The sequence below is a fragment of the Mustela erminea genome, chromosome 10 (assembly GCF_009829155.1).
Source record: "Mustela erminea isolate mMusErm1 chromosome 10, mMusErm1.Pri, whole genome shotgun sequence".
Taxonomy (NCBI): domain Eukaryota; kingdom Metazoa; phylum Chordata; class Mammalia; order Carnivora; family Mustelidae; genus Mustela; species Mustela erminea.
In genome coordinates this window covers 83,502,543-83,529,765 of record NC_045623.1, presented here as the reverse complement: position 1 = coordinate 83,529,765, position 27,223 = coordinate 83,502,543, and the positions used below count along the sequence as shown (strand labels likewise).

The window sequence follows — 27,223 nt, the reverse complement described above, 5'->3', positions numbered from 1 at the left end:
ACATTTTATACAGATTCAATCATTACTCCTGGTGCTATGACCTTACAATAGCAAGTATTGTCTTTCTAGGCAAGCCCTTAAGGAAAAAAAAAAAAAAAAATTTTGGAGAACAACAAAGGAAATGATTACGTTGTGGAGAATGACAAATACACACCTACCATATGATTTTTTTTCTAAGTTATGCAACCTAGTATTAAGCAACCAGGCTTTTATGGCAGAGAATAAAGTTTCCAGTATCATTCACAGATTTGAAAAGCACTATGTCACTAATAGCTTGGGCAAAAATAAAAGTTTGTGCATTCTATAAAAGGTTAATGGTAACAAACCAAACTCTAATGATGTTAACCCAGGTGTCGCGGAGACATGTTCGAAGTTTAAATACAATTGCTTCATAAACTGTTCAGGGAAGGAAAAAATAATAGGTTCACTACATTGGTTCTATATAATATGTGACCTTAAGATAGGCAGCGAACTCTAGAGAGTATTACACTAAGTGAAAGAAGTCAGACAGAGAAAAACAAATACTATACGATTTCACTCATAAATGGAGTTTAAGAAACAAAACGAACAAACATGGGGGTGGGAAGAGAGAGAGACAAACCAAGAAACAGACCCTTAGCTATAGAAAACAAACTGCTGGGGGCACCTGGGTGGCTCAGACTGGTAAGCGTCTGGCTTCAGCTCAGCTCATGATTCCAGGGTCGTGAGATGGAGCCCCACTTCCCGGCTCCCTGCCCAGCAAGGAGTCTGCTTCTCCCACTCCCTCTGCCCCTCCCCCTGCTTGTACTCTCTCCTTCTCGCTCTCTCTGAAATAAATAAATAAAATCTAGAAAAGAAAAAGAAAACAAACTGAAAGTTACCAAAGGGGAGGGGGCGGGGAGGGGGGGTGGGTGGGGCAGATAGGGGATTATATAAATAAATAAATAAATAAATAGGATTAAGGAGTGCAATTGTTGCATGAGTACCGGGTATTTTATGTAAGTGTTGAATCACCAAAATTTACACTGTATGCTAACTAGAATTAAAATGGAAACTTGGGGGGCGCCTGGGTGGCTCAGTGGGTTAAAGCCTCTGCCTTCAGCTCAGGTCATGATCTCAGGGTCCTGGGATCGAGCCCCGCATCGTGCTCTCTGCTCAGCAGGGAGCCTGCTTCCTCCTCTCTCTCTGCCTGCCTCTCTGTCTGCTTGTGATCTCCGTTTGTCAAATAAATAAATAAAATCTAAAAAAAACAAAACTTATTAAATAAATAAATAAATAAATTTTAAAAAATGGAAACTTGGAAAGAAAAAAAAATAGGTAGCACACTAAGTTAATAAAGTAAATTATTATTTCAACCACACTGAAAGTTTATATATTCAAATAGACCCCCAAACTTTTGAGGGTCTCCTCACTGGGAACATAGGGGGTTGTTGCCTTTTATTTCGAGTCTTCTGTCTGGGCTTCCATGGTAGGTGGTAACTCAAGCTGTGAGGGTGGCTGAGACTAGACAGAGTCTTTGGGGGATAGAGATGAGAAGATGCCCTAGGATGGAGACTTAAAGGCCAAATAGAATTGGGGGTAAGTGAGCAAAGCGGGCTGCAGAGTAAATTGATATCATAGAAGCCAAGGGAATATGTCATAGAGAAAAAAGATGATGTCACAGAAGCCAAGAGATGAATGTTCTAGAGAAGTTTCTAGAACTTCTAGAATTTTTTAGAAGTCTCTAGAGAAGGACAAAGTGATCTCCAGGACCAGACGTTGCCATGGGGCAAACTGGATAAGGACTGAAAAGTGCTGATTCAATTAACAAGATGTCTTTGGCACCTATGGCAGGAGCATCATATGTAAAGAATGGCGTGCAGAAACCAGGTCCCAGTGAAGTGTGGGTGGGGGCAGAGACAATGATGATCAAGTAAATGGAGATAACAAGTGTGGACAACTGGTTGGAAAATGGTGACTGGGAGAAGAGTAGAAAATGAAACGGTGTCATTGCCAAAAGAAGGGAGCAGTCAAGAATTAATTTTTACAGTGACAGAGACTTGAGAATATTTAAAAAATGATGAACTGAATCCAGTAAAGGGGAAAGGTCAAGGTCCCCATAGAACCAGAGGAATGGGACACAGAGGGCGGATGGAGGCTCGGACTTCAACAGGAAAAGGACAGGTCACCTACTATAACAGGAGGGTAGGAGGGAAGGGTGAGACAGGTGTAGGTCACCCCCATCTCTGACCACAGCTTCCCCCGGCCTTCTCACCCAGCTCCTCCCTTAGCATCTGTTCATGTTTGTTCAAAAAAATCCCCCAGGGAGCCACATAGACACCTCCTGACCTGACCCGTGATCTTCTCCCAATCTGCCAGCCCTTCGTGCATCCCCTCCTTCTGCATCCAGCCTAGGCTTGGGATCCACAGTGTCTCCCATCACCCTCATGTCACATGGGAGCTCTTAGATGGATGTCTGTCCTTCCTTCTAGACTGCAGTCTCTCTGAGGGCTGGAACAGTATCCACCCGGTTTGCCAGTATATCCTCAGGCCCTACAGCATGTCTGGTGTATATATACACGGTAAAAGGGTAATAAATATTTGCTGAGATGACTGGAATGACCTGCTGCCCAGCCAATATCCCCATAATCTCTCCACCCCTCCTGCTTAGCCCAGACCAGTCCAACTGTACTTCCCATGGCTACACCCCATGCTGGGCTCTGCTCCAGTGAACCCGGCTGCCAGGCAGAGTGAGGTCACTACAAATCCATGTTCTCTAGCCCCACCTAACAGCCCTCCTTCTTCTCTGTTTCATTCTTGGCCGTTGTTCGTGGTGGTGTATGGTATTCTCAGGCTTCTCCACTCTTCTAGAAACTTCTAACCAGTTCTATCTGATCTTTATCCCACATCTCAAAGACAGCAAAAGCTTCCAAGAATCCTCTCCCGTTGACAGCCACCAGACCTGCAGACCAAACCACATGCAGACCAGCCCCCCCCACTCCCCCCGCAGAGTGAAAATGGTGAGCCCAGTCTTGGGCTCACCACACCCCATACTCAGGAGCCCCTCTCTCCCACCTCTTCCTGCCCTCCTGTTTCTTCAACGTCCAGCTCTCTCCTGGCTCTCCCAGCATTTCAGCAGGCTCACATCTCTTCCAACCAAAAGCCAAAACAAAACCCTTCCTTGACCCCCACGTCCCACACAACCACCTCCTTCTCTCTCTCTCTCGGCTTTCCCAGCAGTGCGTCCTGAAACAGGTCTGCATTCACCATCTACACTTCCTCAGCTCCCACTCCCTCCCTCCCACCAGCTATGATCTGGTCCTTGCTCCATCACCCCACCTAAGCCACCCTGCCCTTACCAAGCATACCTAAGTTTCCTTCACCATCAAGCCCAGTGGAGGCTCCCCATCCTTGTGCCGTGAGCCATTTCCCAGGGTGCACTGCCTTCCTGCCCAGCATGGCTCCAAATGGAGGAGCTATAGATGACTGTCAGTCATGTGACCTGGCCCCTAGACCTCAGGTGGGTATGCGCTCCAGATGGGGCCACTCGAGCTTCCTCCCCCACATTATTTGAATCTTTTCTAAGGGAAGCCTGGGAAGATGTGAGTTCGGAACTGGTGACCCTGGGCAAAAGCCTGTCAGCATGTGGAGAGGAGGAGCCAACAGTCAGAGAGGAGCAGAGGTGAGGCAAACAGGAGAGACACAATCAGACCTCCTCCAGCCGGGTGCTTCTGGGGCTCCTAGATACCCCTTCCCTCCCCATGTTTTTACAAACCAATCAATTCCCCTCTGTGCCGAAACTAATTCAAATCAGATTTCTGTCATTTGCAATCAAGAGCACTGACTAACATGCCCAGGCTTCTTCTAGCCTGGGTGAGCTCCTCCCTGGGTGAGCTCCTCTGTTCCCATGGCCTCCATTACAACCTGGTCACTCCTGATTCCCAAATCCATAGCTCTTCACCGATTATTTCCTTGTCTCCTATTTTTCCGTACTATCCCTTATTATTCCTAATTTTCCTGAATATTTTTATTGTGATAAAATATACATAACATGAAATTGCCACTTAACCATTTTTCCGTGTACAATTCAGTAGTGTTAATTCCATGAACAATGTTGTACAACTATCACCACTATTTCCAGAGCTTCCTCATTACCCCTAACAAAAACTCTGTGCTCTCTAAAATAACAACCCCTATTCACGCCTCCATCCAGCCCTTGGTAGCCTCCAACAACTTCCGGTATCTCTGCATTTACCTATTCTAGAAATCCTAGATTTCTATCTAGAATCTATCTACTGAGAATATCTATCTACCTAGAATCCTACCCTAGAAATCCTACAATTTCTGTCCTTTGGTGTCTGGCTTATTTCCCTCGACATATTGTTTTCAAGATTCATCCACATCGTCACATGGATCAGACTCGATTCCCTTGCACAGCTGAATAGTACTCCATTGTATGGATATACCACATCCTGTTGCTCCATTCTTCCTTTGATGGACATTGGGGTTGTTTCCAAACATTTGCCTTGGCTATTATGAGTGGTGCTGCTCTGAACATTCACAGATGGGTCTGAGTTTCAGATCTTCTGGGTATATACATAGGTGTGGACTTGCTGGCTCATATGGTCATTCTACTTTTTTTTTTTGGTGGAACTGCCAAACTGTCTTCCATACCATTTTGCATGGGCCCCAGCAACGGACAGGGTTCCCATTGTGCTTCTCTCTTCCATCCCGTACATCCAGCTGCCCCTGCACACCCAGATATGTGTGTTCCGCAGACAAACCAGCAAGGCCTTTGGACGCACAGGAAAATTTGGTTGCGTGAAAACAACGGACACTGAGCCCCATCCCATGCCCGAGGCTCTGGCATGGGCTATGTTGGGCATCAGGGGACGCTCAGGAATGGAGTATGGGATGGGACGACACTGTCTGATGCACCCTCGCATCATAAAAAAAAGGGGGGCGGTTTACAAGTCATGTCAGAATGTTCTGATGGCCTTGTCAAAACGGCTGCGCTGGACTCTCATTTACAAACACACACATCACTTAGCCAACTGCAGACATGATGACCCTATCATTTCTTTCTGCTTCTCCCAACCTGCTTCTGCTTCCCAGCTCAGCCGATGGCCAGTCACCTACTCAGGTGCCTATGTCAGGACCTCCCGAGGCTGTCGGAACAGCGAGTTCAGGAACCATGTCCCTGCAGCCCAGACTCCGTCTAGGCTCTGCTCCCTGATGCCTGGTGCCCAGCACCTCTTTGACCCAGGATCAAGGCCCCAGAAGCTCCCACAGTGCAGGTGGCGTGCTGATTTCAGGAATCTGGCACATCCCTCACCCCAGGCTGGCTTCCCCAGCTGCCCTGATGCCCACACCCTTGCAGCTCAAAGGAGAGCTCTGGCAAAGAGCTTCTTCTCCTGGGAGAGCAGAGGCTGGGTGAAGACAGACACAGTCAGCCACACAGACGGCTCACTTGTAACCTTGAGTACCAAACCAGGGATTTGGGCCTGGTGGTAGGAGAGAGGGGAAAGAGATGAGGCCAAGTCAGGGAAGGCTTCCTGGAGGAGGGAGGTGGTCAGAGAGGGACTTCTAGAAGGTAGGTGGGTGGGATGCTAAGATAGAAGGAACTGATCAAACAGCCACTCTGTGTCAGTCTGGGACAGGGCTTATTCTGTGTGATGGGCTTTTTCCCTCATCTGGCAAGTACTTTGTCTACAAAGTGCCAGGCACTGTTTTAGGTGCTGGGAATAGAGCAGTGGACACAAGAGACTCCCAAAAATGGCTGTCCTCACAGATGCCAGTGATGGGACAGACAATTAAAGAGAAGAATAAGCAAAATATAGAATAAGTTGCATGATCATAGTTGCCAAGGAGAAAAATAAAGCAGGAGAGAGAGAGGGTGGGGAGGAAACCTTGTAGCAATTCTAGACGAGAAGGCCAGGGAAGGCAAGGCAGCACACGGTGCAGAGAGGGGGAGAAGTGTGCCAGATGAAAGGAAAAGCACGTGCATTGGCACGGAGGCTGGGGAAGAGCCCAGGCACACCCACGGGCCACAAAGAAGCCAGTGAGGCCGAGCAGCCAGAGAGCCAAGAGGCCAGAGTGTTTAGAAGAGGCTGGAGAAGGACCAGAACACATGGGATCCTCAAACCTCTGGCCTGTCCCTCTGAGTGAGCAGAACGCCAGGGACGCACCGTGGGGGAGAAAATGGAGTGGCATGATCCCCTTGGTGGTTGTGTTCACAGTAGATGCATGGGGACAAGGCGTCAGGAGGGCGATCGTTTGTAGGACACCAGCAATAATGCAGGGAAGGAATTATCTTTGGCTTTGACATTACCAGGATAACATCCATAGTCAGTGAGAAGCGGCCAGATTTTGAAAACATTTTGAAAGGAACACTACAATGATTCGGTGGCAGTGAACGTGGGGTAGAAATAAAAAGGGTCAACAATGACTCTTACGTTGGGGGCCTTAATGAGTAGATGAGTACAATTGCCATGTACTCATTCGGGTGAGTCGAGGATGGAGAACTGATGGAGAGCGACGTAGGCAGCAGAGTGTCAGAGGGCATCAGGACTCCTAAGCAAGCCTCATGTACGATCTGAAATTTAAATTGAACAGAGCACATGCTTTGGGTTTTTTGTTTTGTTTTGTTTCTGGGGTCTTTGCTTGCTGGCTAGGTTTGGTTCTAAATCCAACAATCCTAATAAGGAAGGAGTTTAATGTGGGACGTGGTCAGTCTGCAGTCCCTGCTGGACTCCGGCAGCAGGCGAGGGGAGTAACTGCTGAGCCCAGAGTCAGGGCAGGGGGCGTGGCCTGGATGGAGACAAGCAGTCAGGCCCGGTCAGCCTAATTCTAATATGTTAAATCCTGAGACTGGATAACATTGCCAGGAGAATGAGTGGGGACAGAGAAGAGAAAGAGCCAAGGACTGAGCCCTGGGGCACCCCAGTACTTCAAAGTCAGGGAGATCTGGAGACAAAAAGGAAACCCAGGAAGGAAGAAAAGTCAGAAGAGTGTGATGTTCTGCGACCAAATGCTGGAGCCCCAGCAAGAGGGCCGGGGGCTGGGGTAGGGGAAACACACGGAGCAAGGCCCCCCCGATGAGAGTGAGCTCCAGGGGGGATGCAGAGAACCGATGGAGATATTCTCCTGAGTTTTGACTACAAAGGAATTGAAAGAGATGAAGCAGATGCTGGAGAAGTGGGGTGAGGGAGGCTTGTTTGTTTCTGAGGACAGGAAAGTACCAGCGCATTTACTGTCAAGGGAAAGATCCAGTAACGAGCAGAAGGGAGAAAGTGGAGGAGAAAGGGGTGGGGAGTGAGGTCTGGGGTGTGTGAGAAGAGGTGCGATTCGGGGCACACGTGGAATGCTTGAAGCTTGACAGCAACTCAGAAAAGCCGTGTGTTACCTCCATTGCTGGAGGTGTGGGCAGAATTTCCAAGTAACTCTCGGCATCTTGGAAGGAGAACAATGTTCTAGCCTGGATCCTGGGGTATTTCTTCCTTCCTACCCACCGCCCCGGACATGCTGGAGCATGGCTGGAAAGTCCCCATCCTTCCACCTGAACTGCTTCCCAGTGGGTTCTGCTCCCCCAGCCGCTACTGCACAAACACAAAGAAAATCCCAGCCAGAGAGGGAAGCCCCTGCCTGAGGCCCGGGCAGAGTTTCAGACACAGGGGGCAACCTGGGACTAAGACCAGCCTGTGCCAAGGCCTGGGCCAGAAGAAGCACGGGGCCAGGCTTTAAGCCTGCCACCCCCAGAGAACAGGTGTGTAGGCCCTCAAGGGAGTGTGGGTGGCCCGGCAGCTTCCAAGCCCCGGCAGGACACAGCCTTGCCCCGAGGCGAAGGGATGGCCTACATGGCCTCCCACACATTCCCTTGCTCTGGGAGCAGAACCTGGAAGTGGGACAGCAGCCTCACAGCCTCTTTCTGAATGGGATTTCTTCCAGATCCCTCCAGAAGAAGCACAGGGCAGGTGTCGGAGGCACTGCCTCATGTCAGGAGTGAGGGAGCAGCGCTGGCAAGGCCCGAATGATAGGACCGAGGCCATCCGGTCACCCGGGCAGCAGAGCAGAACAACGAACAACCCAACCACACACAGAGACACCAGCCTCTCACAAAACCCTGCCAGCCACCTTGGGAAAATCCTACTCATTCATAACCACACGCACCAAACATACCTACCTACTCCCCACACTACCTGTTAACACCCAGTGCCCAATCGCACAGCCAGACAGTTCGCACGCTTAACTTTCTGCGCTCCCAAGACTGACTCTGCAAACAATCACTGAATGTCTGAGTGCTGGAGGTGCTGCAGGAGCGCCCCCACCCACCCCCCCAGCTCTCTGCTCTCAGAGGGCATCTCCGGGAACGTTCTGAAGCTCCACTGCTGAGGAAGTGGGCAAAGTGGCTTCAGAGGGGGTGCCCGGGGAATAGCAGGGGATGAGCCGTCCAGGCAGAGGGAGAAGCAATCGCAAAGGCCAGGAGGCTGGACTGGACGTGGCGTGTTTGTGGAATAGAATGAAGGCCGTGTGGCTGGAGAAAAGCGACCAAGGGGACGTGTGGTGGGAGGCAAAGCAGGAGCAGGTGGTTTGGGCTTTGTAGGCCAATGTCAGGAGAGTGGGTGTTAGTATAAAAGTAATGGTAAGTCACTGCAAGGATTTAATAGGGGAGTGACAACAATCTGATTTATATCATTAAAGTACTACTTTAGCTAGGAGAAACCATGGGAGGAAAACTCTTTGGGCTTTCAGAGTGGGGAAGGCATTTCTAATTATGACCAAACCCAGAAGCCATAAAAGATAAGATTGATACATGTGACTACATTAAAAATGTTTTAATTCTGCACGGCAAAAACTCCACATACAAAGTCAAAATGCAAGTGTGAAACAGGGAGGGAGAGACCTTTTTTATTTGTATCATAGACAGAGGGCTTCTTTCTTGAATATATAAAGATCTCCTAAGAAATCTCTAATTCAAAAGGCAACCATCCGGTAGAAAAACGGGTAAAAGCAAAGGACAGTTGATAGAAAAATAAAATGGGTGTTGAGTCTATCCAAAGATGCTCGTGCTCACTCGTAGTAAGAGAAATGCAAAATAGAAGTATAATGAGATATCACTGGCAAAGATTGCCACAGGTGGTTAACACTCCACCTTGGCAAGGAGTCCAGGAAACAGGCCCTCATGGCTGGTGGTAGCAGAAACGAATACATTTCTGGAGAAGATTTGACATTATCTATCTGAAGTACAAATGGGCATACAACTTTAACCCCAAAGTTCCACTTCTAGGAATATATCCTATAGACCTAATTTTAAAATGTGTTAAATGATGTTTGTCCAAGGATGTTTATTACAGTGGTGTTTATAATAGAAGGAAGGAAATTCACAATTAGAAGCTGCCTTCATTTTCATCAATATGGGACTGATTAAATATATTATAGTAAATAGTATGGAATACTAGTCAGCTGTTTTATGAGAAAAAAATGAGGTAGTTCTGTATCTACCAATAGAGGAAAAATATCCTATATTTTGTTAAAAATAGCAAAGGGGGCACCTGGGCAGTTCAGTGAGCTAAGAGACCAACTCTTTGTTTCGACTCGGGTCATAATCTCAGGGTCACAAGATCAGCCCCTGCATAGGGCTCCATGCTCTGTGTGGAATCTGCTTGGGATTTGCTCCCTCACCATCTCCCTCTGCCCCTCCCCCCACTCACTTGCTCACGCTCTCTCTCTCTCTCATTGTTTCTCTCTCTCAAATATATAGATAAATAAAATCTTTTTTAAAAATAGCCAAGTGCAGGGGAGGCTGGGTGGCTCAGTCTCCAAGTGTCTGCCTTTGGCTCAGGTCATAGTCCCAGAGTCCTGGGATCTAGGGCAGGCTCCCTGCCCGGTGGGAAGCCTGCCTCTCCCTCTCCCACTCCCCCTGCTTGTGTTCACTCTCTCACTGTGTCTCTCTCTGTCAAATAAATTTTAAAAAAAAAAAACTTTTAAAAATAAATAAACTACATAATCCTTCTTAAAAAATAATTTAAAAAAATTTTTTAAATAGAGAAGTACAGAACCAGGGGCGTAGTGTACCTCCCTCAGGAAAGCATCAAAGAGTATCTCTACAGTCAAAGATGGAGAGTTGACCTCGGGAAGGAAAATCAAGTAACTGGAAACCTGGCGGTCAGGTGGGCAGTCTGGTGTTCTGGGAGAAGTTAGGGGGAGCACAAGAAACGCAGGACTTATCAGCAGGGGAAAGTATGGAAAGCCCCCAGGCTGGATGAGCTCGCATAGAAAGAAAAGGCTGAGTCCTGGGACATGCCCACACTGGACAATAGCTTGTGAGGCCTCCAAGGCGCCAGGAAACTGGGAGTGTGGTGTCAAGGAAGCTGAAGGAAGAAAGCCTTTTGAGAAGGAAGCAGTGGTCAACGGTGTCAGGTGCTTTTGCAGGCCCAGGAGGGTGGGGACAGACTGTTTGATGTCGCATCATGGAGATCCGTGGTGATCTGGACAGGGCTGTCTCTGTGACCTGCTATAGGGATGGAAATGTTGTTCAAAACAAGAAAGGGTGGGGGGGTGGCCTCCGGGGTGGCTCAGTTGGTTAAGCAACTGCCTTCTGCTCAGGTCATGATCCTGGAGTCTGGGATTGAGTCCCACATGAGGCTCTCTGATCGCCAGAGAGTGTTTCTCCCACTGTCCTCTCTCCTCTCAAGCTCTCTTTCTAAAATAAATAAGTAAAATCTTTAAAAAAAAAACCAAGAAAGTGGAGAGCAGGTTTGCTCTGAGACGCTGGAGAGCAGCGCGTGGTAGGGAACAGATGGCAGAGTCCTGCACCTTCACAGGACAGTCACACCCACACATCCCACCCCACTCCTGCATCAACAGAAACACAGAAACACCCGGACCACCCCAGCCCTGAGCCTCAGCAACGATTTTCAGGGGCCATGGCCCACTAAGTAAAAGATGGTCTCTGCCCTGTGGCTCTGTGCCATCCAGAAACCACACAGCCAAGACCTCCAGAGGCCGGTCTGCTCCTTATTCTCTGTAGGATCCTGGGCAAGTCACCTAACCTCTCTGTACCTGGTTTTCTCACTCTGGGGAAGGATCATGCCTTCCTCATCCAGGGAGGAAGAAATAGTCTTTGGGCCATATCTGGCACAAATATGTTTCTGAGTGTCCAATGCAGGGTTAGTTCTCCACCAAAATGAGCAGTAGGTAGGGTGATCTTCCCAGGTTTGGGATACTTTTGAGAGTGAGGGGGTGATGTTAATTACACTGGGGCCACAGGTGTGAGCCAGAACAGTCCTGGGAAATTGCCACGCAGAGTCACCCTTGTGTTAGCAATACCATCTCTGCGGAGACTGAGGGCTCAGGACCCAAGGGGACTAAGATCCCAGGACTCCCCGGGAGGTCAGAAACCCTGAGGTTTCTCCAAGGAGGCTGGGAAGGTTCCTTGTCATAGCACACTAATAACTAAGACAAAGCGTCCTTGTCCCCAGAGCCCAGCCCAGCTGCAGCCCAGCTGCTGGCCCCCCTCCTTCCGCAGAGTGTCTAGGGCAAGGGATCTCTCTGCCCCCAACACCCCCACCCGCCTCTCACAAGATCTGCTTCTGGACATAACTCAGGCAACCACCCCTCTCCCTCCTGTCCTCACCCCTAGACAAAAGATCCCCCCACCATCTCCTTTCCGGATTCGCCTTGCCCCTTCCAGTGTGGACGCAGAGTCGGCTCCCCACTTGGTTCTCCAAGGTGTGGGAGCCTCCGCTTCCGCGGAGGACACAGCGCCCGAGCGGGGCGCCGCCGTGAAGGGCCGTGGTGACGGGAGGGCAGACCCCCAGGGTGCCCCCCTCCACTCCCCAGCCAGGTCCAGGCCGGCCACCGGGCGGGCACTGCGCCGGGCAGGGCGCGGACACGGTAGCCCTGGTAACGCGCGTGGGCGAGTCAGGATTGCAGGCCGTCCCGGGCCACGGCACTTCACAGTCTAGAGTGCCTCCCGCCCCTGATCTCATTGGAGCCTTCGCCCAGCCCTGCCCATGGCCGCCGATGCCCCCATTTCCCACATGAAGAAACCGAGGCTCCGAGCAGCGACGGGGCCCTCGGAAGGCGGCCCCGGTAGCGGGTGGCCGCGGCACTAAACGCGGACCCCCGGCGGCCCGGCGGGCTCCGAGGCTCCTCCCCGACCCTCCCTCCCTCCGCGCCGCCCCCAGGGCTGCACCAGTCGCCCAGTGCCGGGTCGCCGCTGGAGAGTCCGGCTCCCACCTCCCCGCGCAGGGCTCCCGGACGCGGGCTCCCGGTGAGTGCGGGTGGGGGTCCCGGGACCCGAGCGCTCCCGGGAGACCCCGGGTGCTGTTGGTGGGGGAGAGATGGTGCAAGGGGTCTCCCCCAGCACCCCCACTGCCTTTTCGCCCCTCGATCCTGGGTGGGGTGGGGGCTCCAGGGGCTGGAAAGTTCTGGGACACCCTCCTCCCACGTCCGCAAGCTCGCCAGCCGCCCGGAATGGAGGGAAACTGGGGAAGGGAGTGGGGTCGGTGGAGGAGAAAGCTCAGTTGGAGGGGGAGGGAAAGGAGGTGGTCGCGGCGGTGGCGTTCCGGAGTGTGGCGACAGCTCGGCGAGGACTTGGTCCCCGGGCTAGGAAAAAGCGGATGGCCGGGAGGTGGTGTTGGGGGCAAGCTGGGGGTAATCAGACTGGCTCCACCAGTCCCGGTTCTGGGCTTGGAGGGAAATTCTTTGCGGGTGAGTCGAGTCCCTGGGGTGTGTCAGACGGGACTGGGCAGACAGGACCGGAAGGTGGAACGTGGGGACCCAGAAGGGGGCCGCCCCCGATGGGTGTCCGGTGACAGGGCCCCTCTTGTCCCACGGCTGGAGGAGGGCCTCCAACCACCACTTCAGTTTTTTTGAACTGCCATCAGGTGAGTGGGGCCTGGGGAGGGAATGGTTTATGACTCTTAGAACAGCTCAAGAAAGTAAGAATTCTTTCCCTTTAGAGATAAGGAATGGAGGTTAAAACTATCAAGGGATTCTTAGAAGTCACTGGGCTAGTAAGTGGCAGAGCTGAGACTGGAATCCAGCTATGATTCCTCTCCATGCACATTCCATGGCCCCTCCCCAAAGGCCAAGTCTCAGGGAGCAAGTGGGGGAGAAAAGGAGGGTCTCTCAGTCACACTGTCCTGTTGGAGATTCCCAGAGAAGAGGCATCAGCAGAGATGAGGGGTTGAGAAGCAGCTGTGCCTTCTCCTTCTGTCCAGAGTGGAGAAGTCCTTGTCCAGCTACCATTGTTCCTGGAGGTTCCTGCCCACACCTCACAGCCCTTCCCTCCAAGCTGCCTCTCTGAGAAGTCACCATGCATTTGTTTATTTACCCAGTATTTATTGAATATCTCCAATGCGCCAAGCACTAGGCACTAAGTATAAAGCAGTAAGCAAGACAGAGTTGACATTCTAATAAGGGAGACAGACGATAAATAAGAACAACAACAAAAACTATTAATTTAATTTCAAATGGTGATTAAATTCAAGGAAGAAAATAAAGGGGACGGGAGTGGAGTGACCAGGAGGGCAGGGGCTCCTAGATCCAGAGTAATCTGTGGAGGCCACTAAGATGATGCTTGAGCAGAGAGGCCTCAGGGATGAGAAAGACCCATCCAGCCACCCTCCAGGGTTCTGGAGAAAGAGCATTCCAGGCAGCAAGGATAATTGCAGAACTCCCAAATCTCCCAGTGTGGCCAGAGCAGAGATAATTAAGGTGAGATAGTAAGAGATGAAGGCAAGAATGTAGAATCTGGGGTTTCATTCTAACTGTAACATGAAGCTAGTAGAAAGTTTTAAACAAGTGAGTGACGTGATCCAATTTCATGGACTCTAAGGGTCCAGGACCGGATGCTGAAAGTCCAGTGAGGAGGCTCTGGCAATAATACCAGCAGGAGTGATGGGGCTTGAGGCAGGGCAGTAGCAGTGGAGGGGTGAGAAGCGGTCATGCAGGGTTGGGACCCACAGGCAGCATGCATGCTCAGAGTCACAAAGCCAGCTCCAAGAGCGCCCACATGTGCACACAGGCCCACACACGCACATGGAGACACACGTGTTCCCACACCCAAGGCAGCATCCAGACACTAGATGTACTCATGCAGACCCACCCGTCCACACCCTCTGAGTCATTCCAGAACTGGGAGGAAAATGTGTGATTCCGCGGCCTGAATACAATGTCTCCCTATCACAAAGCCTTGGTATCCGGCATGGCTGGGGGAGCTGGGTCTCCCCCCAGCTCTGGCAGGAGCCCCAGCTTTGGCACAGGGAGGGGAGGTTGTCTCTAGAGTTTCCCTGGATCTGGTATGCTGGGAGCCAGACCATTATTACCTCCCACATTCACCCCCAACCTGATCTGGTCTCCCAGCTTCACCACCTACTGACTGTGAGACCTTGGGGACGCCATTTCTCCTCTCTAAACCTGCTTCCTCTCTGTAGAATGGGGTTATCGGGGAGGAAGAATTTCCTCCTCCCTTTTAAGTTCTTCTCTCTGGACTAAGAATGAAATTGACTAAGAATGAAGGAGAGAGATTATCAGGAGAAAATTTAGTTCAGTAAGGGAAATCCACACAGATAAGAAATTCCAAAGACAAGCAAAATGAGATATATATGTCATCCTGAACTAAAGAGAAGGGACTAGGGGTCAGGGACTTCAAAGGGAAGGAATACAATTCACAGGTGAAAATGAGTAAATATTTGGGAAGCAAATATTTGCCAGGTCCACTCAAAAACAGTGGGATGTAGAGGACTTTGATCAAATAAGCCTTGCTAGGTTCCTCCTTGCCTACCATACCTAGTTCATATAAAAATGTAGTTATCTGGGGGCACCTGGGTGGCTCAGTGGTTTGGGCTGCTGCCTTCGGCTCGGGTCATGATCTCAGGGTCCTGGGATCGAGCCCCGCATCGGGCTCCCTGCTCCGCAGGAAGCCTGCTTCCCTCTCTCTCTCTCTCTCTCTCTCTCTCTCTCTGCCTGCCTCTCTGCCTACTTGTGATCTCTGTCTGTCAAATAAATAAATAAAATCTTTAAAAAAAAAAAGAACTTCTCCTTAAAAAAAAAAAAAAATGTAGTTATCTGTGCTGGTAGGTCTCTTCCTGGACTAGGTCCTCTGTCTGAATTCTTTCAGGCAGTTGAAAAAGAGGTAAAGATCTTTTCCTGAATCTAATGGGTTTAAATTGCTTTTAACTTAAAACAATCTTCATACCAAAGTGCCCCCATTTGGGGGTGGTCTGCCCTTGGCCCCGAGAGGCCCATGACCCCCACCCTCACAAGATGGTAGGTAGCAAGGCATATAAGAAAGTTGCAAGAATCCAGCCTGGGTCAGGCATCCAGCAAAGGGGAGGGGAGGTGGTGGAGAGCACAGCCCTGGCACCAACAGCCAGACCTTGAATCCATTTATCATTTTAAGAGTGACTTCTCTCTAGCTCTCACAATGAGTGGCCAGCATTTACTGAGCATTTACTATGTGCCCAGTGCAACTGTTATCTTCATCTGGAAATGAGGAGCACCATAGTATCTTCCTCGTGGGGTCATTCTAAGGACTAAAGGAAATAACAAGGCACAGAACTTTAACTCGGTGGCTGGCTCACAGTAAATGCTGCATAAATGGTGACTGTTAATCAGCAAAGGCACATTCCCTTCCTTCGGGCCTGCATGCTCTGTGACTTCTGGCAGGTCACTTAACGTCTCTGTGCCTGTATCCTACCTGTGGTTTGGAAAGAACAGTAACGGTCCTGACCTCAGAGGGTCATTGGTTGATCACACGAATCCATCCGCATAAAGAACTCAGAACAGCACTTGGCACATAGGAAATGCTCAACAAATGTCCCCTGGTCACGAACACCTTTTTTTCCCTTTATCCTGTCAGGTGGGCACGGCCCCCGGCACCCCCACCAGGCACCATGGACTGGAAGACGCTCCAGGCCCTCCTGAGCGGCGTGAACAAGTACTCTACGGCGTTCGGGCGCATCTGGCTGTCGGTGGTGTTCGTCTTCCGCGTGCTGGTGTATGTGGTGGCCGCAGAGCGCGTGTGGGGGGACGAGCAGAAGGACTTTGACTGCAACACCAAGCAGCCGGGCTGCACCAATGTCTGCTACGACAACTTCTTCCCCATTTCCAACATCCGCCTCTGGGCCCTGCAGCTCATCTTCGTCACGTGCCCATCGCTGCTGGTCATCCTGCACGTGGCCTACCGCGAGGAGCGCGAGCGCCGCCACCGCCAGAAGCACGGCGACCAGTGCGCCAAGCTGTACGCCAACGCGGGCAAGAAGCATGGCGGCCTGTGGTGGACATACCTGTTCAGCCTCATCTTCAAACTGGCCATCGAGTTCCTGTTCCTGTACGTGCTGCATACACTGTGGCACGGCTTCGGCATGCCGCGCCTGGTGCAGTGCGCCAACGTCGCTCCCTGCCCCAACATCGTGGACTGCTACATCGCCCGGCCCACCGAGAAGAAGATCTTCACCTACTTCATGGTCGGGGCGTCGGCGGTCTGCATTGTGCTCACCATCTGCGAGATCTGCTACCTCATCTTCCACAGGGTCCTGCGGGGCATAGCCAAGAACAAGTCCTCCAAAAGCCGCAGCCTCCCATCCTCCACCAGCCGAGCCTCCACCTGCCGCTGCCACCACAAGCTGGTGGAGGCCGGGGAGCTGGGCTCTGACTCTGGTGATGACAAGGGGCACGCGTCAGCGCCCACCATGACCCCCATCTGACCACAGGGTGGGGAGCAGCCCTGGGGCTACCAGGGGGGAGAGGTGGGGGCAGTACTGCACTGATAGAGGGGCCCTACAGGTGCGGGGTGCACCCCCCTCCTTTTGAATTCACTAATCTATCTAATTTCATTGCTGGCAGACTTCCTGTGCACTGGGCACTGTGCTGTCGACCTGGGTAAAATTCTCCCAACCCAGAGCCAGGGGAGACAGAGGTTGAAACAAGCTAATTCACTACTGCATGCAAGGGGACACTTAGGGGGCTCGCAGAGGGCTTCTACCTGACCCAGGAGGAGGTGCTCAGGCCCGGCTTCACTGAGGAAGTAATGTCAGAGAGGCAGGAGTGCTTCTTAGCAGAAAGAACAGCAGGTGCAGAGAGAAGCCTGGAGATCACAAAGAGGGAGATGCTTGCCCTGGCTGGATGCACCAGATCCAAGGGAATCTCCATTTCCTTGGGAGGAACACCCAGATTTCTGGGGTGGGAAGGAGGTAGTCTCTAAGCAGTGGGAAGTCTGTAGGGCTGAGAGTGAACTTGTGAGCCGGAGCGGGAGGAGGCTCTGCTGACACCAACCCCTCCTGAGATACGCAGGGACCTTCCCAGTCCCCACTGCCTTCAGGGGAAGCCCCCTTCTGCCCAGTCCTCTTCCCCCCAGGTTCAGACAACTTTGCTCCCATCTTCTCCCCACAAATGTGCTCAACTTAGTGCCAGGCTCTCAGACCCGAGCTCCCAGAGACTCAAGATAGATGTTTCTTGAAATCAATAAAGTTTGTGTTTTATACAGGTTGGCTCCGACCTCTGTTCTGCACTCCCACCCACAAGACCCTGAGGGCAGGGAAGGTAGACCTCAGGAGTGGAGAGAGCTCCGCGCCTGTGGCCAAGGCTGGAGCAGAAGTTAGGCTGCGGGGAGGGTTCATCCCCGTGGGGCTGTGGGTTGGAACCTCCCGAAATAAATGTTGTGATTATAGGGGTGGTCACAAGAGGGCGCTGTGCTCCCAGTGCAACGGGCCTTCTAGCCTTTATAGTCAGACTGCCTTGAGCACACACAGTAACTGCCCTCTCTGTAGACAACTCAGACTCCCACCACGTTTATAAGCCAGTCACTGCCATCAAGAACCCACATCCCCACCCTGTGTACACAAAATCCCTGTTATTCATACTCTGACTCCTCATATGTGCTCACAGCGGCCCAGTTGTCTCCTCTAAAGACCTGAGTCCCAGGGTCACTCAAACATTAACCGGCTCCTTCCACATTCCCTGAGCATTTCCAGCACACCAGGGTCCTGGCTGGATGCTGAAACTACACAGAGGGTGGGAGCTGAATTCCAACAGCCCAGAGGGGAGCGCGATGGGGGTGGAGGAGTCATGGGGGTGGGGAGGCACAAAACACCCTCATCTCTGGCCCTAACCAGATGCTGGGGTGGTTCACAGCCCCACTCCCAGCACCGTGCGGTGACCTGCAATTTAGAGGACACCAGCATCCAGGACAGACCAGAATGGAAAGCAAAAGGGAGTGTGGGGCTCTACGAATCCAGAAAAACATTTAGTGACTATCAAAGCCAAGGCCAGCAGCCAGAAATCTAGGAGCAGTGAGCCAAGAGCCAATGCAGGCAAGGAGAGGGCAGATCACGGCCATCCACAGAACAGGCTGCGGCTCACCTTTGCTCTTACATGTGGTCATTAGTGGGGTGGGTAAGCCCGCCAAGTTTCAAGGGCCTGGGGTTGGGCTGACACCCAGCCCCCAGGTCGGAATCATAGCTTAACCACTTCATGACCATCGTCACCACACACACTTGCACGTGGGCAAACGTTCAGGATTTCTGTCTTGTCATCAGGACAGTGAATTGCATCAGTCAGGGGCCCAACAGGAAACAGATGGCACATTCGAACCCAATAACTTAGAGTTTCCTTGAGGGATTATTTTAAAAGGGCATGCGCATGATTGGGACACCTGGGTGGCTCAGTTGGTTAGGCATCCGACTCTTGATGTCGGTTCAGGTCATGATTTTCAGGGTCATGAGATCCAGCCCCACATCAGGCTCTGCACTGGGCATGGAGCCTGCTTGAGATTCTCTCTCTCCCTCTCTTTCTGCCACTCCCCCTGCTCATGCTCCCTATCTCTATCTTTCTCTCTCTCTCACTCTTGCTCTCTGAAAAGAAAAAAAATAAATTGAAAGGTATGGGCATAATTAAGGAAACCTACAAAGACCACTTCAGTGCCCTGAGTCTAGGGACAGGGTTATCATAGGCAAGGGCCACATTGGAGCTGCAGGATGCATTCAACCCCGGCAACCAAATACCCCAACTTCACCATCACATCTCCTGCTTGCTGGCCAGCGGCTCCCACCGACCCAGCCCAACCAGAATCTGGAAGGCAAGGGAGCCCAGGGAGGCATTCGGTAGGGCTCAGCCTCCAGGACACAGAGCAGGGTAGATAGTTGATCCGAGGGACAAGGGAACATATGCAGCCCGGCACTCAGAACAGTACCTACTCCTCGGCTGGTTATACAGATAGGAGGTCCTTTAGGTAACGCAGCAGTACTGTGCTAATGTGTCCAGTAAATATCTAAGCAGCAGTGTGCTCCTGGCCCAGGCCACATCATAGGTCAGTCCCAGCTCCGACTGGATGATTGCAAAGGTCTCAGGGAAGGCTGATCTCTCCTACTTGCTGCCAGACATCCCAACATCCTCCAGGACGGTTTCAGCTGCTTGGTCACGGGTGGCTTGGAGGTCAGAGCACCTGGAGGATGTCATCAGCTATCCCAGCACGACTGATCTTCTCCAGGTTGTGGACGAGGACTGTCGATTAGGGACTCTGCCTGCTCTGTGTGTCCCACGTGTGGCCTGAGAGCTGTTCTGAGCCGGGCAGCTCAGGATGCGTTCACCATCCAGAGTCCCCGGCAGACCGGGCTGTCACCACAAGGTGGCTCTCATGCCAGCCTTCTCTTCTCGGGATCCACGCCTCTATCTCCTCCTTCCTCATCGGAGGAGGATTCACTTGCAAGCTTCCTTCAATCGTGGATCGGATAGATTTGGATTTCAGATACACGACCCTCACAGGCCCACCTGCTGCGTGAAGTCACGTGGGCCACCGTGCAGCCCAAGGTCCGCATTATCTCATATTCATCACCCTGGTCCAAGCCTCCTATTGCAGATGGAGTGTTTGTGTCTTCCCAAAATTCACACATTGAAATCCTAATTTCCAATGTGATGGAAATGGGGCACCTCGAGATGGAGCCCTCAAGAATGGGATTAGTGCCCTTAGAAGAGACACAAGGAGGATGACCTTTCTCTCTTCACCGTGTGAGGACACAATGAGACGACAGACCTGCAAAAACTGGGAAGCAGGTCCTCACCAAGAACCCAACCATGTTGGCTCCCTGTTCTTGGACTTCCAGCCTCCAGAACTGTGAGAAGTAAATGTCCATTGTCTGAGCCCTCCCCATCTCCCCCACTCCATCCCCCAGTCCATGCTATTCTGTTCTAGCAGCCTGAGCTAAGACAACCACATCATCTTACCCCCTGGATTACTTCAACAATGTCCCTGCTTCCTGCCCTGAGCCTGGGAAAGCAGAAGAATGGGAAGGGGAGGAAGCAGGACCGAACAACAAGATCTGTCCCAGGGCGCTGTGTCCATTAGACAAAGATGGCCCATGAGAGGAGTCCCTGACCACCACTTGGCTCCGTCCCCACCTGGGGCCATCCCACAGAGTTTGGCCACCTGGACAGTGGGGGCAGACCTGCCGGTGCCAGCTGCGGGAGGCTGTCAGCTGCCCAGACTCCCGCAGCTGAGCAACAAGGCCTGTCATGAAGGGCAGTGGAGTCCGCATTCGCCACTCACCCCCTCAGTCTATTCTCAGCAGCACAGCCCTGATGAGCCTATAAAACCCAAGTCAGGCCATGTTGCTCCCTGACCCAAACCCCCTCACCCACGCCGAGACACCTCCCACAGGCCTTAAGGGGCCTCTAAGATGTGTCCCACCCCACACCCTCCGTGTTCCCCAGCATGCTCTCTACCCCTTGCTCACCTCACTCCAGCCACACTGACCTCCTGCTGTCCCTCAAGCAGGAAACACCAGGCACGCTCCTGCCTCAGGGCCTTTGCACTCTCTGTTCCCTCCTCTGGAAGACTCTCCCTCAGAGAGCCACAAGACTCCCTTCTTCCTTCAGGGTATGCATCAAAACGTCAGCCCCTTAGAGAGAGTATCTCCTCTCTTCTGTTCAACATGGAAACTGCCCCCCCACCCCGCACCCTCTCCCTTCTCCCCCCTCCCTGCTTCCCACATAGCATTGATCACCAATCAGAAGGTTCTGTATTCTGTCTCCCCATAGCTAGAGTGTCCTATCTACAAGGGCAGGGACTTTGGCTGTCGTCCCCTCGATGGTCTCCGGTGTCTAAGTGCCACAGCTCCAGGGGGTGCTCAGTACAAACTTGTTGAATTAGTAAATTCATACATGAGCCTGGGGTCCTGCTAGGTGCTGGGGATATAAGCAAGACCCAGCTGCCCGCCCACAGGGGGCCCACAGTCCAGTGGGGCTGGATGGGAGGGGGTAGACACAGGGAAATATGCACCTAGGGCAGGAGGAGGGCAAATAGGGAGTTATTTAACTGGTCCAGAGTTTCAGATTTGCAAATGTAAGAAGTTCTGGAGCTCTGTTCCTCAACAGTGGGAACGTACTTAACACTACTAAATGGTACATTTTCAAATAGTTAAGACGGTAAATTTTATGTTATGTTTTTTACCACCATTATGCATAAAATTTTTAAGAACAACAATGAAAAACCCCAAAATAGAACAGTGTACCCTGGGGTAGGACCTGAGCTGCTGAAGGCACAAAGGCTCCCGAGTAAGCCAGTGGAGGCGGAGGCCAGCAAGGGGACTGACTTCAGGGAGAAGGTGACGTGGAGCAAAATCCTGAAGCCCTCGCAGGTTCAGCATGTGAGGGTGCTGCAGGGGGAAGGTGCAGACCCGGGCAGAGTGCGCTGAGAAACAGAGTAAGGAGGAAGACTGAATCACAGAGGAAATTGGAGAAGGCAATGGGGAGCCACAGAGTGTTCTAAGCAAGGCACTGTGCAGTCAGCTCTATGGGGAAAGGTGGAGGCTGGAGGCCAGGAGACCAGCTAGGAGGCCATTGAGACAGTGGCCCGTTCAGGGTCAGGGTAATGGGAACAGAGGGAGATGTGGGGTTCCATCCCATCCAGGGATGTCTCCCAGGCGGAGAGAGCAGGTTGTGGGGATTACTGTCTTGGCTGATCCCGCCCTGGTTTTCCTTTGAAAGGGGCCTGGTCATTCAAACCCTGACCCCCCAGAGCCCCTAAGGAAGGGCTGAGAACAGGGGTTGGGGCCTTGCGGTCTCTACCTGCTCCTCCCTCCTTCCAGTAGATGGGATCAGAAAGGCTTGGGAGAGTCTGGGCCCAGCAGCAGGAGAGGAACTCTGGGAGCAGAGGCTGTCTTGGGGGTGTGGTAAGAACTGGCCTCCAGGGACCTCCGTTCTCATGCCCTCAGGGGTCAGAACTAAGTGGGCGAGGTTGTCAACTCTGGAAATCCAGGAGGCTCTGCTCAGCCTGGCCCAGAGGGACAGGCCTGGAAGGGGAAGCCAGCTCAGCCTGATCCTGAAGGTCTGAGATCTGAGCCAAGCCCTCCACACGGGCTGCCCCAGAAGTCTCCCTGCTAGGGTCTGGAGGCAGGATTCTCAGGGACCCGGCGCTGGGGCACTGGGAGTCCAAGGACTGAATCTTATTGTGGAAAAACAAGGACCTTTCTGCCACCTGCCCCCAGGCCTCAGCCCCCACCTCCCACATTCCCTTTCCTTAGCTGCCCTGTTTCCCCCACCAGTCCACCCCTGAGCCCTGTCTGCTCCCACCAAGACCAATCCACAGACCCCTTTTGGCCACAACTATTTTGTCACGTTCTGAGCCACCACTCACTTGAAAACTTTCTGGGTACCGATACCATGCTATGTGCTGACTGGACCTCCTATCAACCCTACACAATAGGAACCATTACTATCCCCGTTCTACAGAGGAAGAAACTGAGGCACAGGCATCAGCAGCAACGTCTCAGCTTCTAGGGTCTTCTGCTTCTGCCCAGCAAAGTCTCAGCACCCTAGGGGCAGCAACCCAGGTCTTTGCAATCCTTGACCTTTGCTCATGTTGCCCCTTCTTCCCAGAACGATCCCCGAGCCCTTTCAACCGGCTGATCCAGTCCTCTCTGAGTCCCCCTGGAGTTCTCCGGAAAAACCTTCCATATTTACAACATTCCCCTTACCCAAGGGCTGAGATGCTCAACTCCTGCCTCCTGTACCAGCCAGTGAGAGCAGGAGGCCAGAGCCTACACCTGGCTGGTTTATGGTCTAATTCCCGCCCCGCCCCCCTTACAATACTTGGAGCACAGAAGACCCTCATTAGCGGTCATCCACAGGGTGGTGCCTAAATGACCCCGGGGCAGGTTCCACCCACCTCCTTAATTGCTTTGGGTGCCCTCCCCTCCTGTAGAGGCATGAGAGTGGGATCCAAACTAAAAGTAGGGAGCCCCTCCTCTACAGTCTCCAGTGACCTGTGGGAGCTGCTTAGTGACCTCTGATTGCCTGCCCAGGAGTGGGGATGTTGGAGAACTCGGCAAGAATTCAGGCTGGGGTGAGAGCCCAGATCCACCACAGCCTCCAGGGAGGGCAGATATAACCCGTGTCTCCCAGAGTGGTTCCCCAGCCCTGACAGCCTCCACTGCCAAGTCCTCGCACAGTGCGGGGCACCCTGAGGCCACCTAAAAATTGAGTGGCCTTCTCCCTCCTTCCAACCTAGGACGAGAGGCCCCCAAGGTCAAGGAAAGGCCCTTCCCCAGAGGCCCCCACACCCTCATCCCCATCTGCCCATCCCTCACAGCCCTCAGGTCAGTTGCAGGATCAAAAAGTTCTCGCTATGATCCTTTCAAATCCAGCCACCCTGGAAACACTTGGCCCCGGAGAACTCCTGTTCCAGAGCCGGAGAAACAGGCTAGGAGGTTTACCGGCCCGAAAACCGCGCTGAGGGTGAAGAAGGGGCCGCCAGAGGCTTCTCCAGCCCCTTCCACACCCCGAATTCTCACGGCCACCTCCCGGCCCCTTCCTCGAGCCTGGCTTCGCGGACGCTGCACCTCCTGGTCCCCGCCCCCCGCTCTGAACAGCGCCCCGCCGCCCTCCCGCCGCGCTTCCTGCCCCCACCCCGCCCCTCCGCGCTATTTAAGGCGCCCCCGCCGCCCGGCGCCGTCCAGCAGGGCTCCCGCGGGCGCTGCTCCGCCGTCGGCTTCCCCGCTGCCACTGGGCCGCCCGCAGGCAGGCAGGCGGTGAGTGGGGCTGGGGTGGGGCCCGGGGCGCCACCTGCCAGCGAGCGGGGGACACGTCCGCCACCGGCCAGGGGCTGAGGGGGGCTGTGGGGTCGGGGGGGGGGCGCCCCCACGGCTACGCTCACCCAGCCTGCCTGCCGCCAGGCTCTCTGCTAAGCCGTGTTCCAACCTTCTTTCACGGTGTTCTTAAAACCCTGGGAGGTGAGAGTATTTCGGTCTTACAGGCGAGAAGACTCAGCTGCCAAGGCTGACACTTACTTACCCAGGGTTAGTTAGCAAGAGGGAGTGAGACCTGGCTCGAAACAGCTTTGATCTGAGGAAGAAGGACCACCCCTGCACCCTTCCCTGCTCCCCTCCCCTGCCCTCCCTCCCCAACTTTCCCCTCCCCAACCTTCTGGGAACTTTGTGGCCTGCGCCTCCACTCTGCTATGATAATTCTTTAGAGTCTAGAATGAGGCACCACCACGGGCTTGGGGCCGGTGAGGGGTGGGGGGAGGGATGGAGAAAGAGGGTAAGCTCAGTGTCCACACTGAAGGGGCAGGTGGTCACTATTGCTGACAGGTGGAACTGTTACAGGGTGCTGCCTTTAGCATCTAACCCCCCTCCCACACGCTCCCCCACCACAAGCTCAAAGGCTAGAGTGAGGGCAGCTGGGTGAGCTACAATGGACAGGAGAGTGGGGACCGAGGCTTTGGGCCCCCTGAGAAGCTGAAGATAGCACTGCCACCACCCCCACAATCTGGGGACACACAGCCTGTCACTGGCAAAAGGAAGGAGGGGCATAGCACAGCTGTGTGACCTTAGGTAAGTTCCTCAAATTCTCTGTTCCCATTAGTTCAGGAGCCTCAGCTGGATCCAAATCTTGAGCTGTGTCATCCTGGGACTCTGGCTGGGAGCAAGAGGGCACAGATGCATGACAAGACAAGGACCCTAACATATTTTGTCAGAGCTTAGTAGCCCTCATCCAAAGATCAGCCTTTGTCAGTCCTGACCGCCCTGCTGGGTGTGAGCCCCCACACCAGTCCCTTCCTGTCCTTGAGCCTCAGTGTCCCTATAGGCACAATGGGCACAGCCCCCCTCCCCGCAGATTTGTTGCTCGTTTGACTGAGGTGGATGTCATGCTGACCGTGTCCTCTGTCTTCCTGCAGACGGAGGCCGGGGAGCCATGGGCGACTGGGGCTTCCTCGAGAAGCTGTTGGACCAGGTCCAGGAGCACTCCACCGTGGTGGGCAAGATCTGGCTGACAGTGCTTTTCATCTTCCGCATCCTCATCCTGGGCCTGGCTGGTGAGTCGGTGTGGGGCGACGAGCAGTCCGATTTCGAGTGTAACACGGCCCAGCCGGGCTGCACCAACGTCTGCTATGACCAGGCCTTCCCGATCTCCCACATTCGCTACTGGGTGCTGCAGTTTCTCTTCGTCAGCACGCCCACCCTGGTCTACCTGGGCCATGTCATTTACCTGTCCCGGCGTGAGGAGCGGCTGCGGCAGAAGGAGGGGGAGCTACGGGCGCTGCCGGCCAAGGACCCACGCGTGGAGCGGGCACTGGCAGCCATAGAGCGCCAGATGGCCAAGATCTCGGTGGCGGAGGACGGTCGCCTGCGGATCCGAGGGGCGCTCATGGGCACCTACGTGGCCAGCGTGCTCTGCAAAAGCGTGCTGGAGGCAGGCTTCCTGTACGGCCAGTGGCGTCTCTATGGATGGACCATGGAGCCTGTGTTCGTGTGCCAGCGCGCACCCTGCCCCTACCTCGTAGACTGCTTCGTCTCTCGGCCCACGGAGAAGACCATCTTCATCATCTTCATGCTGGTGGTCGGACTCATCTCCCTGGTCCTCAACGTGCTGGAGCTGGCTCACCTGCTGTGCCGCTGCCTCAGCCGGGGGATGAGGTCACCGCCGGGACAGGACACCCCCCCGACTCAGCGGAACTCCTCGGAGCCCTACGCTGACCAGGTCTTCTTCTACCTCCCTGTGGGCGACGGACCCTCGTCCCCGCCATGCCCCACCTACAACGGGCTCTCATCCAGTGAGCAAAACTGGGCCAACCTGACTACAGAGGAGAGGCTGGCTTCTTCCAGGGCCCCCCTCTTCCTGGACCCACCCCCCGAGAGTGGCCAGAAATCCCCCAGTCGCCCCAACAGCTCTGCTTCCAAGAAGCAGTATGTGTAGGGGCCTGGAGCTCCTGTTACCCAGCAGAGGGGCTCCAGAAAATGTGGCTGTCTTGGATACCCCCTCCAGGAAGACTGCAGGGATGAGGGGGGCAGTGGAAGCCAGTGCTTGCTGGCCAGGCAGCCTCATTGCAGCCTGTTTTTGAACATCCGGGGCCTTCCTGGTGAGCAGAGGGCACCGTGGTTTCCCCGCCAGAATGTGACTTTGCCCCAGGCATGGACCAAGCCAGCTTGGGGTGCTCTTGGCCGAGGCTGTTGTGGCATCTCTGGACTTTTTCATCTGGTTCAGAGCAAGCCTGGAGCCGGTGTCACCCCACCCTCTGCCCACGTGCCCCTCACAGGAGAAGGCTGGTCGAGGCTGCTGGGTCGGCCTTGATCACATGCACGGAGCCTGCACTGGGTCTGGCCCTGCCCGGGGGACTGGTGTCTTGTTCTCATCACTCCTTCCTAGTTCCACTGTTTATGCTTCTAAAATAAACAAGACTTGATCACAGGCTAGGTGTGTACTGATGCTGTTGTGATGTCCCTCCAAGGGTTGGGGGGGCAGTTGCTTTGCCCATCTTCCCTTTCTTTGGAGTCCTGTGTGATCTTTGACCTCCGCAACCCCAACTCCACCCATACCTTAAACCCTCACACCACTATATCCTGCCTCTCAGCAGCCCTGAGTCTGAAACACTTTTTGAAATGCCTCTGACATGGTTCTCCTCTCTCCATTCCCACTACCTAGCCCCCCACGCGCCCCGTGGCCATCCAGTGCCCCGGCCACACTGAGCAGTGCACCTCCTTACCAGACACTCTGCTACCCAAGCATACCCGCCAGCCGTGCTCTTTACAGTCCAGCTCCAGTGGGCCCCGCACTCTATCCCTCCTCATCCTGGGCCCCTGGGTATTTGGGGAGGCAGGCTTAGATCACTTGCCCCTTCCTACCTTGGTCCTTTCTACTCTGCCCACCAGAAAGAGCAACTTCGGGGCCTGAATCATGTCTCTTCCCCATGCACCAAAAACTCAGTAAGAACAGACGATGGCAGTACAGAGAAGTGGGAAGAGACTGTGAAGGGACCAGATCC

At 53.4% G+C, this 27,223-nt stretch overlaps 2 protein-coding genes across 4 annotated transcripts; both read left to right on the top strand.

Annotated features, from left to right (window-relative positions):
- The first annotated feature begins 11,898 nt into the window (after positions 1-11,898).
- On the top strand, positions 11,899-17,449 carry GJB3 (gap junction protein beta 3). 2 transcript variants are annotated; one of them, XM_032303166.1, is made up of 2 exons: positions 11,899-12,232; positions 15,827-17,449. In XM_032303166.1, the coding sequence occupies exon 2, from the start codon at positions 15,861-15,863 to the stop codon at positions 16,671-16,673; it is 813 nt and encodes a 270-aa protein (XP_032159057.1). In that variant the 5' UTR covers positions 11,899-12,232; positions 15,827-15,860; the 3' UTR covers positions 16,674-17,449. The 2 variants fall into 2 exon arrangements, with proteins under 2 accessions (XP_032159057.1, XP_032159058.1); XM_032303167.1 differs by lacking the exon at positions 11,899-12,232 and adding an exon at positions 12,254-12,848.
- A 6,435-nt stretch (positions 17,450-23,884) lies between these two features.
- Positions 23,885-26,652, top strand: GJA4 (gap junction protein alpha 4). Of its 2 annotated transcripts, XM_032302589.1 has the most exons (3): positions 23,904-23,990; positions 24,567-24,794; positions 25,139-26,652. In XM_032302589.1, exon 3 carries the CDS (start codon positions 25,156-25,158, stop codon positions 26,155-26,157), a length of 1,002 nt encoding a protein of 333 aa, XP_032158480.1. In that variant the 5' UTR covers positions 23,904-23,990; positions 24,567-24,794; positions 25,139-25,155; the 3' UTR covers positions 26,158-26,652. The 2 variants fall into 2 exon arrangements, with proteins under 2 accessions (XP_032158479.1, XP_032158480.1); XM_032302588.1 differs by lacking the exon at positions 24,567-24,794 and having other exon boundaries at positions 23,885-23,990.
- The last annotated feature ends 571 nt before the right edge of the window (positions 26,653-27,223 follow it).